The 14,819-nt window shown below is 43.8% G+C and overlaps 1 protein-coding gene and 1 pseudogene across 3 annotated transcripts; one reads left to right on the plus strand and one right to left on the minus strand.

Annotated features, from left to right (window-relative positions):
- LOC141498716 (trinucleotide repeat-containing gene 18 protein-like) overlaps nt 1-8,929 on the minus strand; it is a 141,404-nt pseudogene extending 132,475 nt beyond the window's left edge.
- Nucleotides 8,266-13,223, plus strand: ASB12 (ankyrin repeat and SOCS box containing 12). Of its 3 annotated transcripts, none has more exons than XM_074200794.1 (4): nt 8,266-8,370; nt 8,894-9,072; nt 9,599-10,394; nt 11,047-13,223. In XM_074200794.1, exons 3-4 carry the CDS (start codon nt 9,608-9,610, stop codon nt 11,178-11,180), a joined length of 921 nt encoding a protein of 306 aa, XP_074056895.1. In that variant the 5' UTR covers nt 8,266-8,370; nt 8,894-9,072; nt 9,599-9,607; the 3' UTR covers nt 11,181-13,223. The 3 variants fall into 3 exon arrangements, with proteins under 3 accessions (XP_074056895.1, XP_074056898.1, XP_074056896.1); XM_074200797.1 differs by having other exon boundaries at nt 9,606-10,394; XM_074200795.1 differs by having other exon boundaries at nt 8,894-9,046.
- Nucleotides 13,224-14,819: the final 1,596 nt, after the last annotated feature.

Consider the following 14,819-nt stretch of genomic DNA (forward strand, 5'->3'; position numbering starts at 1 on the left):
AATGAAAAATTAGAAGAAAATATGAAACATTTCATTGAAAAAAGCAACTGATTGGGAAAACAGATTCAGGAAAGATGATTTAAAAATTATTGTAATACCTGGAAGTCATGATCAGGAAAAGAGCCTTTACCTCATTTTTAAAGAATTCGTACAGGAAAATTGCCCAGATATCCTAGAAGCAGAGGACAAAATAGAAATTGAGAGAATCCACTGATGTCCCCAGGAAAGAGATCCAAAAAAAAAAAAAACCAACCCCCAGGAATATTATAGCCAAGTTCCAGTGCTCCCAGGTCAAAGAGAAAATATTACAAATAGCCAGAAATATCATGGAGCTGCAGTCAGGATCACACAGGACTTAGCAGCATTCACATTAAGGGTTCATAGGACTTGGAATTTTATGTTCCAGAAGGCAAAAGAGCTCAGAATGCAACCAAGAATCAACTACCCAGAAGAACTGAACATCCTCTTCAAGGGGAAAAGATGGACATTCAATGAAATAGGGGAATTTCAAATGTTCCTGTTGAAATGGTTAAAAGGAAACTGTATGGGGAGTAAGAGAAAGGAGAGGTGGAATAGGCTAAGACATTTCATATAAAAGATGGGTTTTTTTCCAATGAGCTTTTGCAGTGATATGGATGGGGGAAAGGCTAGGGGGAATGAGGGAATCTTCACTCTCATCAGAAATATCTCAGAGAGGAAACAGCATACACACTCAATAGGGTATAGACATCTAGAGTAAAAAGGAGAAAAGGGGGACAGGGGGAAGGGGGGAGGGTAGACCATAGGAGAGAATAGTCAGATATAACACATTTTCTTTTTTACTTTTTGGAAGGTGCTGGGATTGGGTGGCCTGTACAGGACCACGGGGTCAGATGGTTTGCTTGGTCTCTGGCGTGGTATGTGGGCTTGGGGATCTCCTGGTCCCAGAGCGGGTGCTCTGTCCACTGCACCAGTCATCTACCCTACAGCACATTTTAGAGGAGGGACAAAGTGAAAGGAGAGAGAAAATATAATATATGGTAGTGGGGAGGAATGGATGGAGGGAATTACAATGAGCAACAGCAACTGTGGAAAAATATGAAAGTAACTTTTGTGAGGGACTTATGATAAAGAAAGTGATCCACGCAAGACAAAGATGATAGTATCAGAACACAGACTGAAACACATTTTTTTCTTTTTTTTACTTTATTTCTCATGAGGTTCTATATTTTTATGGGTGAGTAGGTATTATGTTTACTCTTAAACAAGAATATTTTAGTAATGTGTAAATGAAGACATATTAACCAAAAAAAGAAAATCTCAAAGTACATTAGAGATGTCAGAAATTATTATTACAAAAACATGAGCTGATGCTTGCTTCAAGGTAAAGACAACATTCCCACTCTACCTGCTTCACAGGGCTGCTGGAAGGATCATGGGAGAGGAAGGCTATGTCTGAAAATCAAAACTTTGAAAGGGACTTTCATCCTTTTCAGTCTTCTTTGCTATCAAATATACCAAAACTGATGTTTTGCCCTTCCTTCTAGAAGACCATGATGACATCAAGGAGGTGCTGCTAAGACAAGCAGGTGAATTGGATTTGAGTGAAGGGGTGATGGGCTAAGTCAGCAGTCTTACTTTCTCTTCCAGAGCCATCTGGGTTCAGTGGCCATATCTGAATCAGGACAGCTGGAGATGGCCCTGGATGCGAGGCAATCAGGGTTAAATAACTTGCCCAAGGTCACACAGCTAGCAAGTGTCAGAGACTGGATTTGAAGTCCCATCCTCCTGATTACAACTCAAATGGGCTCTATCTACTGTGCCGCCTAACTGCCCTAGGTGACTTAGTGGATAGAGCACCAACTCTGTGAGCAGGACCCGAGTTCAAATCTGTCTTCAAACACTTAATACTTACCTAGAGGTATGACCTTGGTCAAGTCACTTAACCCCATTGCCTTGCAAGAAGAAAAAAGAAAAAAGAAAACCAGAATGCTGACTGACAAAAGAGAAAAAGGAAGAAAAGACAATGGATGAATGGATGGATAGACATTCAGACTGTGTGTATCACTACACCCTAAAAGTATGTTTAACACAGTTAAATATGTAAAAATTATATTGGCTTGTTCTCTATTAGGGGGAAGTGGGAGGGAAAGGAAGAATGGAGAAAAATGTCGAACTCAAAAGTTTACCAAAAAAATGTTTGCTAAGAACTATCTTTACATGTAGTTGAGAAAATAATTATTTTTTTAAATTAACTACTCCCAAAGTAAGAGTAGTAGAGCTTGGCAGAAAGCAGCTGAAGCAATGTCCTTGATGTTGATTTCATATTTGGAGTTAATAACCTCAGTTGTATATGTCTGTGGGACTACTAGAAGGAAGTAAGGACTTATTTGGGCAGAGCCAAGATGGCGACAAGAACAGATCTTGTCTTAGGTGCTTTCTCATAAAACTCATAAGCTAAGGACTCTAACTAAATTTTCAAGAGACAGAACCCACAGAGGGACCCAGTGAGGCAGTTCTCCTACTCAAGATAACCTGGAAAAGAGCAGAAAGGCTCTGCTCCCCAGGGTTGGAGGGGCTGCCCTCCAGAGGGGTGGCCCACCAGAGCAAAAGAACTTCAGTCTCAGGAAGGCAGCCCCTGGGCGCTGGGAGCTGTGGCTCACAGCAGCAGGGGAGTCTCCTGAGCTACACCCTGGAGAGCCCCCAGAACAAATTGGGGGAACAGCGGGGGGACCTCTGCCAGAGCTAGCACGTGAAGCCCAGCACTCAGGGAACACAGAGAGCAGCCTGGCCACAGCAGCCCAGATCCAGGAACAGAAGCAGGCAGAGCCGGTAAGCAGGAGCCCCCAGAGCATGAGCCCATTGAACCTAGGGAGGGGAGTGAAGAGAGAGAGACTGTAGAGCTCTGCCCCTGGAACAGGACTCTTGGGTTCTGAACACATTCAGATCCTGACCGCAGTCTAGGTGCCCCCATAGAACAGCAGAGCCCCCCCACCTCAGCCCTGTGGCAGAGGGGGGCGCCTATTGTCATTCACAGACCAGGAGGGAGGACAGAACTTCACACACTGAGACCCTTGTGGGAGTGTCCCAAAAGCTCAGGAAGCACCCCCAAACCAGGCCCAGGCTGGGAAAATGAGCAAGCAGAGAAAAAAGAGGAACACCAGTGAGAAATATTTTGCATATGAGCCCAAGAAGGATCAAAATACTCAGTCTGAAGATGAGGAAGCACAAGCTCCTGCATCTAAAGACTCCAAGAAAAACAGAAATTAGGCTCAGGCTATGACAGAGCTCAAAAAAGACTTTGAAAATCAAATGAGGGAGTTAGAAGAAAAACTGGGAAAAGAAAGGAGAGAGATGCAGGAAAAACATGAAAATGAAGTCAGCAGCCTAGTCAAGGAAATCCAAAAAAATGCTGAAGAAAATAGCATGCTAAAAACCAGCTTAGGTCAAATGGATAAAACAGTTCAAAAAGTTATTGAGGAGAAGAATGCTTTAAAAAGCAAAATTGGCCAGATGGAAAAAGAGATAAGAAAATTCTCTGAGGAGAACAAATCCTTCAGACAATGAATAGAATTCAGGGAGATTGATGAATTTATCAGAAATCAGGAATCAATACTTCAAAACCAAAAAAAATGAAAAATTAGAAGAAAATGTGAAATATCTCATTGAAAAAAACAACTGATATGGAAAACAGACTTAGGAAAGATAACTTAAAAATTATTGAAATACCTGAAAGTCATGATCAGGAAAAGAGCCTTGACATCATTTTCAAAGAATTCCTACAGGAAAATTGCCCTGATATTCTAGAAGCAGAGGGCAAAATAGAAATGGAGAGAATCCACCCATCCCCCCAAGAAAGAGATCCCAAAAAACCAACCCTTAGGAAGATTATACCCAAGTTCCAGAACTCCCAAGTCAAAGAGAAAATATTACAAGCAGCCAGAAGGACACAGTTCAAATATCATGGAGCTGCAGTCAGGATCACACAGGACTTAGCAGCAACTACATTGGAAGCTCGTAGGGCTTGGAATATAATATACCAGAAGGCACAAGAGCTTAGAATGCAGCCAAGAATCAACTACCCAGCAAGGCTGAATGTCCTCTTCCAGGGAAAAAGATGGACTTTCAATGAACCAGGGGAATTTCAAATGTTCCTGCTGGAATGGCCAGAGCTGAACAGAAGGTTTGATCTTCAGATACAGGACTCAGGTGAAGCATAGAGATTGGAGGAGAAGGGGAAAATATGAGGGACTTGATGATGAACTGCATGTATTCCTGCATAGAAAAAAATGACACTGATAATACTCATATGAACCTTCTCAGTTAATAGAGCAGGTAGAGGGAGCTTTTATAGTTAAAGCACAGGAGAAAGCTGAATTTGAAGATAAAATATGGTGTAAAACTGGAGTCAATAGAAAAAAGGGAAATGTAATGGGAGAAAGAAAAAGGAGAGGGGGAATAGGCCAAGATATTTCATATAATAAGATTTTTCTTTATTACAATGAGCTATTGCAATGATATGGAAGGGGGGAAGGCAAGGGGGAATGAAGGAATCTTTGCTCTCATCAGAGGTGGCTAGGAGAGGAAACAGCATATATACTCAATGGGGTATAGGCATCTGGAGTAAGAAGGAGAGAAGGCAGACAGGGGGAAGGGGGGAATGCGAGTGATGGAGGAGAGGATGGACCATGGGGGGAGAGTGGTCAGGTATAACACATTTTCTTTTTTACTTCTTGCAAGGAGCTGGGATTGGATGGCTTGTGTGGGACCATAGGTCCAGGTGGATGCTGGGCCTAAGGGGTAGTAAGGGTGTTCAGGGCCTCTTGGCCCCAGAGCTGGGGATCTGTCTGTTGCACCACTCAGCTACCCTACAGCAGAGTCAGAGTGAAAGGAGAGAGAAAATATACTACATGGTAGTGGAGAAGTATGAAAGGAGGGAGTTGAGATCAGCAATGGCAACGGTGGAAAAATATAGAAGTAACTTTTGCCATGGACTTATCATAAAGAATGTAATCCACCTGCAACAGAGTTGTTGGTGTTGGAACAAAGACTCAAGCACATTTATTATTATTATTATTATTATTATTATTATTATTATTATTATTATTATTATCATTATTATTAGGAGGGGGATGCAGGGCAAATGGGGCTGGGTGGCCTGCCTGGGGCCGCATAGCAGGGTGATCATTGGGTGTCTGAGGCCGGATTTGGACCTGGGTGCTCCTGGCTCAAGGGCCAATGCTCTGTCCACCACCCAGCCACCCCTACTTTTATTACTATTTTATTTTATTTTGGGGTTTTTTCTCTCTTTTTTTTTTTGGTTTTTGCAGGGCAGTGGGGTTCGGGTGGCTTGCATGTCACACGGCTGGGTGATTGTTGGGTGTATGGGGCCAGATGTGGGCTCGGGTGCTCATGGCTCTGGAGCTGGTGCTCTGTCCATTGCGCCACCTGGCCATACCTACAATTATTACTATTTTATTTAATTTTAATTTTTTTCTCTCCCCTTTACTTTATCACTCAAGCAAGTCTATATTTATGAGGGAGAGGGGGTATTTTGTTTACTCTTAAACAAGAATATTTTATTAATGTAAAAACATTATTTGTACAAAATGAGAATAAATATTAAATTAAAAAAAGAATATGGATATAGGACTATAATCACATCTGATAATATTTACAATATTTCAGCCTGGTAACCCCCCTGCTTCTGTAGGCACTATTGTAATTTCCATTTTTTAAAAAAGAGGAAACTGAAACTCAAAGAGATTGTGTGATTGAATCCAGGTTTTATGGATGACATGTGTCTACTACTCTTTCCACAATTTATGTAATCACATCAACTATAGAAATAGTGATGATGATGGTGTTGATGACATTTGTCCTTTGTCCTTGAAGACCATGATATCAGGGAGATGATGCCATGACATAAGAGTGAACTGGAATTGAGTGAGGGGGTGCTCATTCTCTCCTCCAAAGCCATCTGATCCAATGGCTAGATATAAATCAGGATGACTGAAGAAGGTCCTGCATGTGTGGGAACAATAGGGAAGGGAAGAAATGGAAACTAGATAAGATTGATGGGTTGGCAGAACAAGGATGTATTGAAAAAAGAGCTTGCTTTTCCTGGAGGGATTTGCATGAACTGATGGTTAGTGAGATGAGCAGAACCAGAAAAACACTGTACACTCTATCAGAAACATGGGGGTGATGTTCAACCTTGATGGACTTGATCATTCCATCAGTGCAACAACCAGGGACAATTTTGGGCTGTCTGCAATGGAGAATACCATCTGTATCCAGAGAAAGAGCTGTGGAGTTTGAACAAATTTCAAGGACTATTCCATTTAATTTAGAAAAAAAAACAGATACCTTATTGTCTGATCTTGTTATCTCTTACACTTTTTTTCTGCCTTAAGGATGTGATTTCTCTCTCATCACACTCAATTTGGATCAATGTACAACATGGAAACAAAATAAAGATTGACAGATTGCTTTCTGTGGGGGGGTGGGGGAGGGAAGTAAGATTGGGAGAAAAATTGTAAAACTCAAAACTCAAAATCTTTAAAATAAATTTTAAAAAAAGAAAGGAAGTAAGGAGGACTTTTTACTTTGTGAACCTCACTTTCCTCTACTGTAAAATAAAAGACAGTCTGTCTTGAGACATTCCAGCTCTGTATCTACAGTGAAGGAGCTCAGACTTGACTGGTAATGATGTTGCCATATTTATGTATACATAATGATTAACCTTTGACTTTTTTCTACTTTGTTTCAATATCCCATTTAAGTTGTTCATCTTAACATCTTTTCTGTTTTAAAGTTTAATAGATGTGAAAAGTAAGGTCAAAAAAGTCAATGCGATTTATTAAGTCATACAGTCAGGAAAGTGGCAAAGCTGGAATTCTTTGCTTCTTATCTGCGTATCAGAATGTCCCCTGGACTTTAAATGCAATTACAGGTATACCAGAATTTCCTTAACAGTTGACTTTAGTAGCATATCAGCAAATGGGGGAATTAAAGACTGGGAGATCATAGATTTAGGGCAGGAGAAAGTGCCTTCATCCTTTCATTGGCTTTAATTCCCTTCTGTTCTCCTGGTGACCTTTGTTTGATAGCACTGAACAGAGAAAAAACATAAGATTGAGTTTGGAAAGCAGGCTGGGCCAATACAATCTGTGATTTAGAAGAATAGAATCTCAGAGCTATAATTAAGATTTTAGATGTCATTTATCTTGGACAGGTGTGAGGAGGAGGGAGGCAGGTTTAAGTATGGACTTTCACTCTGTATGTATAACTACACATATTGTCTGACTGTGTGAGTCTGTGACCCACAGTGTCCATGGGGCCTTTTTAGGAAAGATACACCAGTGATTAGCTATGTCTTTCTCCAGTGCATTAAGGCAAACAAATGAAGCGACTTGTCCAATGCCAGGTTTCAACCCCGTCTTCATTTCTCTGTCAATCAAAGGAGGGGAGGGGTCTCTCGGGTCCTGTTTAAGCTGAGGGTTTGAGGTCACATGTATGATTTGAATGAGACAGAATCATTTTCTCTCTGAGCTACAGACACATTCAGGGCTTGGATACTTTGCTCCTAAGAGAGTGGAGGTTGAGGGCTAGCAAAAGTAAATGGTTTGCCTGGGACCCCACATCTAGTCCCTATAGGGTGGCCCTTTAGGGGGATGAGATTTTTCCCTTCCTCTGGGTGTATGAACCTCGGGATTAAGGGACTTTTGGTTGGGTTTTTTAACAGTTCTGCAGCTTCGAATAAAACTGATCTGGACTGGGTGTGCCTCCTCCGACCTCCTCCCTCAATTTCTGCTTCTCTCATTAAGAAGATGTGAAGGGCCCTCGAGAGGGGTAGGCTTGGGGGGGATTGTGATTGGGGAGAGGGGCAGCCAGCTGTCCCAGGGCTTGTGTTTAAAGGTAGGAACTAAGAGATCTTGGGGGTGCCAGAGGGTGCTGCCCGCTTGGGCTCCAGTTGATTGAATTTTATTGAGTGCACAGAGGGCTGGTTGGGCTGGGGGGGGGGGGGGAGGGTGGTTGGGCGCTCTACACCTGTTCCGATTCCCCAACCCCCACCCCTCCTCCTCTTTCCCTGGATGTCCCGCTGGGAGCATCGCAATAGTTAAGATAAGCCAGCAGGCGGCCAGGGCACGAGGAAGGAGGGGGGCGAGGGTGAGGGGGCAGCTAAAATTAGTCCCGGAGGGTGCGTGGGGGAAGGGAGGAGCACAGAGGACGCCCGATCGTCCAAGGGTGAGCCGTGCGCGTAGCGTGGGGGAGGGGGTCCAGGGACCGCTTGCCTCACAAAGGTGGAAAGCAACGTCACTTGCAGTCCGCGGCCACAGTGGGGTTGGTCTTGCCCCAACTCAGCCGCTGTCCTCGCCTTGCGGCTACGTGAGTACCCCCGGGTTTGGGGAAGGCTCCTGGGGGGGGGGGGGTGACGGGGTGCCCACTTACCACGGTATTCGAACCAAGGACCCAGACTATCGCCACCACTCTCGACGCCCGCCCCGACGGTCCGGGACCGGCGCCGATGGTTGGGAAACTCTGCCTGGTGGATACTCCAGGACCTTGCCTTGGGGCTCCGAGATACAGAGGGGTTGGGAGCTGGGCACCATGGGTGCTGGGGACCAACCTCGGGGTCTTTATTCGGTATGTGAGGGCTAAAGAACTTGCTTGGGGGAGAATTTCTAAGGGGAATCATTAGCTTGCATACCCAGAGGGACTTCGGGGGAGGTGGATGGGTAGCAGTGGTGGGGTGGAGGGCTGAGGAGGGCCCGGCCAAGGACTGGGAAGGTGGGAGAAGGGAACTTGTATTTTACAGAAGAGATCTTACAGATCTTAACAGAAAGGGAAACTGTGGAGAAGAGGAACTCTACACGGCTGAGACTTGAGTCTGCATCTCTCTTACCTACAGGCTAAGTACTGATTCCAGTACTACTTCCTGGGCCATGACCATACCAAGTCTTGTGACATAACTAACTCCTACTTTTTGCCTTATCCTGTGTCCTTCGAGGGAGCTGGTGAAAGTTCTTTTACATCAGACAATCTCACTCTTTTGCCAGACAAGGTTCATATGCTCAAGATCTTCTAAAGGTACTCCCTGGTAGCACTGAAAGGTGGACAGGAGCAGGGCTCACTAGAGGGGTAGCTGACAGGGTCAAGCTCCAATTAAGGCCCTGAGGAATAAGTAAAACGTACAAACTTTGGGTCAGTCTGGGATGATGCCTCTCCCCTCCACAAACCATAATCAGACTCCAGCTAGAGAACTTTCCGGGACTTGGAGGTGAAAACCTAGGAAGGCCCCTGTTTCTTCAGGAAGCCCTTAGCATAAAGAGAACTTACATGGTGAGCGTGGCTGAAATGTGTAGTGGCAAAGAGCTGACCTTTGTGAAAGAGGAATGAAGAGAGGCTTGATGGAGGGGAGCAGCATCAGAGTTGGGTTCTCCAAAATGGGAAATAAGGGAAATGGTAACTTGGAGGCAGAGCTGGAGGTTCCAGCCTGGATTGCAAAAGAGATACAAATGATCTCTTGACTAGAGTTTATGCCCCATCCCCCTTTTCCCACCCTGAACAGATCTGCTATGTTTTGTTAAATAGAATAAAAGGAATTCTTCTTCAGTCTACAGAAATGAATCAAATGGACATAAGGAAGATATTCTCCCTGCTGCAAGAATCTGACCAAGACAGCTCTGGTGAGAAACAAGAACTTAATCAAACTGTCCATAACAACAATGCCAAAATCTTAGACCAGCTCCTTTGCCAGGAACGCTACAAGCGCTTTATCAACAGCCTCAGTGGCTGGGGTGTACCAGGTACTCCATTACGCCTGGCCGCCTCTCATGGCCACCTCAACTGCCTGAAAGTTCTCTTGGCTCATGGGGCAGAAGTGGACAGCTTAGATGTTAAAGCTCAGACACCCCTGTTCACTGCCGTCAGTCGTGGGCATTTAGACTGTGTTCGAGTACTACTGGAAGCTGGAGCCAACCCTGGAGGCAGCATCTATAACAACAGTTCCCCACTGCTTACAGCTGCTAGAGATGGTGCCAGCGAGATTCTGAAAGAGCTCCTCAGTCACGGAGCAGAGGTCAATGTCAAAGGTAGAGCTACACAGCGGGCTTCTAGCATTATCTCCTGCTCTGGACCTCTCTACCTATCAGCTATCTATGGCCATCTTGAGTGCTTCCGCTTTCTCCTGCTATATGGAGCTGACCCAAACTACAACTGCACAGATAAACACCTGCTTTCACGTATATCCAAGCCACGCACACTGCTAGAATTCTGCCTGCAACACAACTGCCCCCTCGAATACATCCAGTTGCTTGTGGACTTTGGGGCCAATGTATATCTCCCATATCTCCCACTAGTGAAGACAGACCCAGAAGGGGAAGGTGTGGCTCTACTGCTGAGAGAAAGAAGTGAGTGAAAAGGAGAGAGGAGAGGGTTCCTGGGGCTAGTCTTAGGCAGAGCTTCTATGGGAAATCAGTACCCTCCAATGGGGACCCTAGAACAAGCCCCTGTGCCTTGCCAGAGCTTCTCTGGGAACCACAACAACCCAAGATCTTTTCCAAGAGAACACATGCCAATTTTTATCCCCCTTTCCCCTAAGTGGTTGAATCCTGATATCACTACTTTTGTGTTCTCAGGAAAATTATTTAGAAAACTTTCTGGGCCCCAATTTCCTCAATTGTAAAATGAGGGGATTGAACATAATGGTCTCTAAAGTCCCTTCAAACTCTAAAATTTCTGTGGATTCCCCTATGCAATCTTCTATGGATTAGAGGATTTAAAGCTGGAAGAGACCCTAGACATCATCTGGTTCCCAGCTCTCTTATCAAATGAGGAAAGAGGTTAAATGACTTGCTTAGAGTCATTAGTTACATAATGTCAGAGTCAGCAATAAAATCCTGGACTCTTGACTCCAAAGTCTAGGGCTTTCTTTTTGGACAGATTGGGATTGGAATAAGCAGAAAGTTGAGAAGGGGAGGGGAGAGAAGAGTGTGAGTATATTTAGAGCAATAAGGATGTAGAAAAACTGCCTTTCCTCAGCTCTGTTATCTCTCCCTCCAGCTCATCCCAAATCTCTGATGTCCCAGGCTCGTCTTGCATGCCGAAAAGCTCTTCAGGGCTCTTACCCTAACAATGTCATCGACCAACTAGATATTCCACCTGTGTTGATTAACTACCTCAAGCACCAGCCATAGGGCAAGGTTGTACCTTACCTAGGAAAGCAGAAAATCCAGTACATCCCATAGCCTATCCACTCTTAAAAGTAACACCTGCCATCTTCCTGGAACTGGTCACTTTTTCAGTCCAAAATAAAGTGCAGAAAAGTAGACTCAAGAGTTTGTTTATGCCCACTTCAACCCCTCCCTTCCCACCCCTATTACCAAGAGAAAATCTTGCTACTATTTAGAACTACAGAAAATCCTGTTAGTGTAGGGTGCACAGACCATCCCCCTTTTCAAGCTATCTTAATTCCAGTTTGATAAATAACAGATCTTGCCCCCTACCCTCTACCCCCCCACTATCAAGTACTCTATTAGCTTTTAGTAGATGTGTACCTGTTCATTTTGCTCATAGTTCTAGAGACTCTGAAACCCATCATCCACTGAATTTGTCTCCCAGTTTGGATTGTTCCAGTTCTTTCCTCATTATGAAGAGTATGATGGGAGTTAGACAATGGCAGTCCTCTTCTCCCTCCTCACCCCCTTTCACAGACGAAAAAACTCACTCCCAGAACAGAAAGCTGAAGTAAAGTGATTTGTCTAAGTTGACAAGTTTCAAGGCAATGTGAAGTATAGATGTGTTCTGGATTCAAAACACTTGGGTTAGAATCCATGGTTAGGTGGCACAGTGGATAGAGCACTGGCCCTGGAGTCAGGAGTACCTGAGTTCAAAACCAGCCTCAGACACTTACTAATTACCTAGCTGTGTGACCTTGGGCAAGCTACTTAACCCCATTACCTAGCAAAATCCTAAAAAAAAATCCATGCTTAGTTCTCACTTTTAAAATACTGAACAAGTTTTCCCCTTTCCATGTTCTATTTCTTCTACTGGAAAATGAGGGAATTGGACTAGACAGTCTCCCCATCGGACCCTAAATGGCCCAGCCAAGACTTGAGTCCATATCTGCTGACCCTCCTCTCCCCATCCAATATATGATATCAACTGGAAAGGATCGCCAAAGATCTTGGATAATCTATTACCCTGCCTCAAAGCATAAAGGGGACTATTTATATTATTTCTGGTTGTTGTGGGCAGCAGTAATGTCTGGACTAGTACCCAAGCTCGATTTCCAACTCTGGTCTCATTCAAACAGGTCATAAAGTCTCCCACCCTGCCCTAATATTCTCATTGTAGTTCCTTATAATCTGGCAAAAGACCCTAATAAAGAAACCCTGAGCAGCAGGGTTTTGACAATGTCAAATAAGTAGTATTGGGGTCTAAGACCTCAGTTTTTGAAAAAGTGTTGCAGTCATCATCATTCCATATGGGCCTATCTCATGCTTTAGATCATTTACTGGGATAGAGTCAGTGCTTTCTGCTCCAAACTTCCATGAATGAACACCTAGGATTTCAGTTGTGAAAGTTAAGTTTCTAAAATCTTATATTTCTAATCAAAAACTGGTTTCTCATAGAGGTTTATAAGTCTGAACGTTAATCTGAATGTTAGCTTCTGCCCTTTTGAGGTCTGTATACTCTCCAGCTATAAATCAAAAGGTGGTCTCTGACTGTGTGGATTAGCCTAGTTCCCACCTCTAAAATGCAGTTATACATTGTCTTTCCCAGTTGTGTGAACAATTTAGAGAATTATCATCCTGAGGAATCAGGAAACTGCCTATCTCTATAAGAGATCTAAATAAATTCTTATGACATTTTAGAATGGGAGAAATTCCAATGTTTTATAGGTCTATAACATATCTGGTAACATAAAATATCAAGTCATGAAAGAAGACAATGGTCTTGCTGCTTATTGGATCTTTGTCAGTTTTGACATAGAACAGACTTTATGGATGGGTAAGGAGATCATAAAGTAATGCGCTAATGTGTATTCTGGTTGGCTTCCAAAAGTGTATGAGACTTTGTGTGATTTCTATAAATACTCTTCTCTCATTTTGCTCTGGCTAGATCTCTAGTCGTGACTTCCACTTTATAGATTTTGAAGTAAATCTTAGAGAACAAACTTCATGTATAACCTAAAATTTCTATTGTCTTCATTTTTAATCTAAAAATTAAGGTTCACATGGTATACCCCCTGATTCCCTCATAGGCCTTGCACCTGGGTAAATCTTTTGCTGGATTCAGCATCATTTGCAAAAATGATTTTTTTTTTCTCTTCTAAAACGTGTGCCTGTTCTCTGGTCCTTCCTGTCCATCTCCACTATGTGCTCCTGAGCTTTCATTTCTCTGCTGCCCTCAATCACTGACCTATCTTAGGCTGCCTTTGGGAAAAATATGAAGCCTTTTTGCTTCCAGTTCAGGGTCTCTATGAGTGGTGGAGATGCCCCTGGGGCCTGGAAGGCTATGTCATCAGGGCCCAAACTCTGGCTGGACTTACTAAACCTTCTCTGATCCATTTTTGTGTCTCCCATGCACCAGCCAGGTTATATTCTGGGAGATAGCACCACTACTGGCCACCAGGGGACAGAGTTGGGGGTTTGTTTATTTGGGTTTGTTTGAGGGTTTTTTGGTTCGTTTTTTTAGTCACAGAAACACAGTAGGTTTAAGGAAGGCATGGAGAGGCTAGGGTCTTTTTCAAGAGAGAGGAGCATGCCCGACAGTAAACTATGATTCTGTATCCTTGAAACCCTGAATTCTGACTTTAAACTCAAGGACTTGCTTGCTGAGGGTGAAGGCTTGAGTTCTAGCATGGACTTCAAAGGACCTTGATTCCAATTTCAACTGTCTTTTGCTCCTAGATAATGTTGACAGGTCACCACCCTGGATCGTTGTTCATCTGTAAAATGAGGGAAGAGGCCTAAATTATTTCTATTTTATAGGTGTGGAAACTGAGGCAGAAGTTAGGGGACTTTACCCAGGGTCTCTCAGCTAGGGTGTGAGGCTGGGTTTGACTTCAAAGTGTACCACCTAGCTGCCTTGGTTGGTGTCATAAATATTCAGCTATGTGTGTAGCCTTTATGATGTTGCTAAAGGAGAGCCAGACACACTGGGGAAATTTGAAGGGAGTGAGATCACCTTCACGGGTTCCTATTCCCAAAGGATGCCAGGAAGGGACAAGAATGAGGGAGAGGGACAAAGTCAATTTGCAAATTGAGGCACAGCAAAGGCAGCTTTGCAGGTCCACTGGATTGCTCTTCCTGGTGTAGGGAGGAAAAGACAGTCCTGATTACTGCTCCCTTTCTGTTTCCACAGACAATTCAGAATGTCTAGTAAAGTAGCAGACTGGGGGAGTTAGTACAGTGGAACGAGTATCTCACTTGGCTAATTCCTGGAAAGACTCTTCTCCATGAAGTGAAGTGCCTTCAGACACTGGATAGTCGTGTGACTGACCCTGGACAAGTCGGTTTCTTTTTGAAGAGAGAGGTAACCCTTGTGTGCCTCAGTTTCCCTCATGTATAAAATGAACTGGAGAAGGAAATGGCAAACCGGGCCAGCATCTCAACCAACAACATCCTAAACAGCAGTTTCCTCTGGTTGGGAAGTAACCCTAGGAGATTGCTTAGGGCTCATTTAATCTAATAGCCTCGTTTCTCAAAGGAAGAAACTGAGGCAAAGGAGCACTCACCCCAACCTCAACCTCATCAGAATTTGCAACCAGGAGAAGCTCAACGCTTGGTGGATTGAATGGCCTCTAAAGTCTCTTCCCACCCAGGGTCTTC

This window comes from Macrotis lagotis, chromosome X (genome assembly GCF_037893015.1).
Source record: "Macrotis lagotis isolate mMagLag1 chromosome X, bilby.v1.9.chrom.fasta, whole genome shotgun sequence".
In the NCBI taxonomy this organism is placed as follows: domain Eukaryota; kingdom Metazoa; phylum Chordata; class Mammalia; order Peramelemorphia; family Peramelidae; genus Macrotis; species Macrotis lagotis.

Coding starts and splice junctions, on each gene's coding strand:
- ASB12 (XM_074200794.1), top strand. CDS start 9,608: ATGAATCAAATGGACATAAGGAAGATATTCTCCCTGCTGCAAGAATCT. Junction 10,395..11,046: donor TCTACTGCTGAGAGAAAGAA/GTGAGTGAAAAG, acceptor CTCTCCCTCCAG/CTCATCCCAAATCTCTGATG.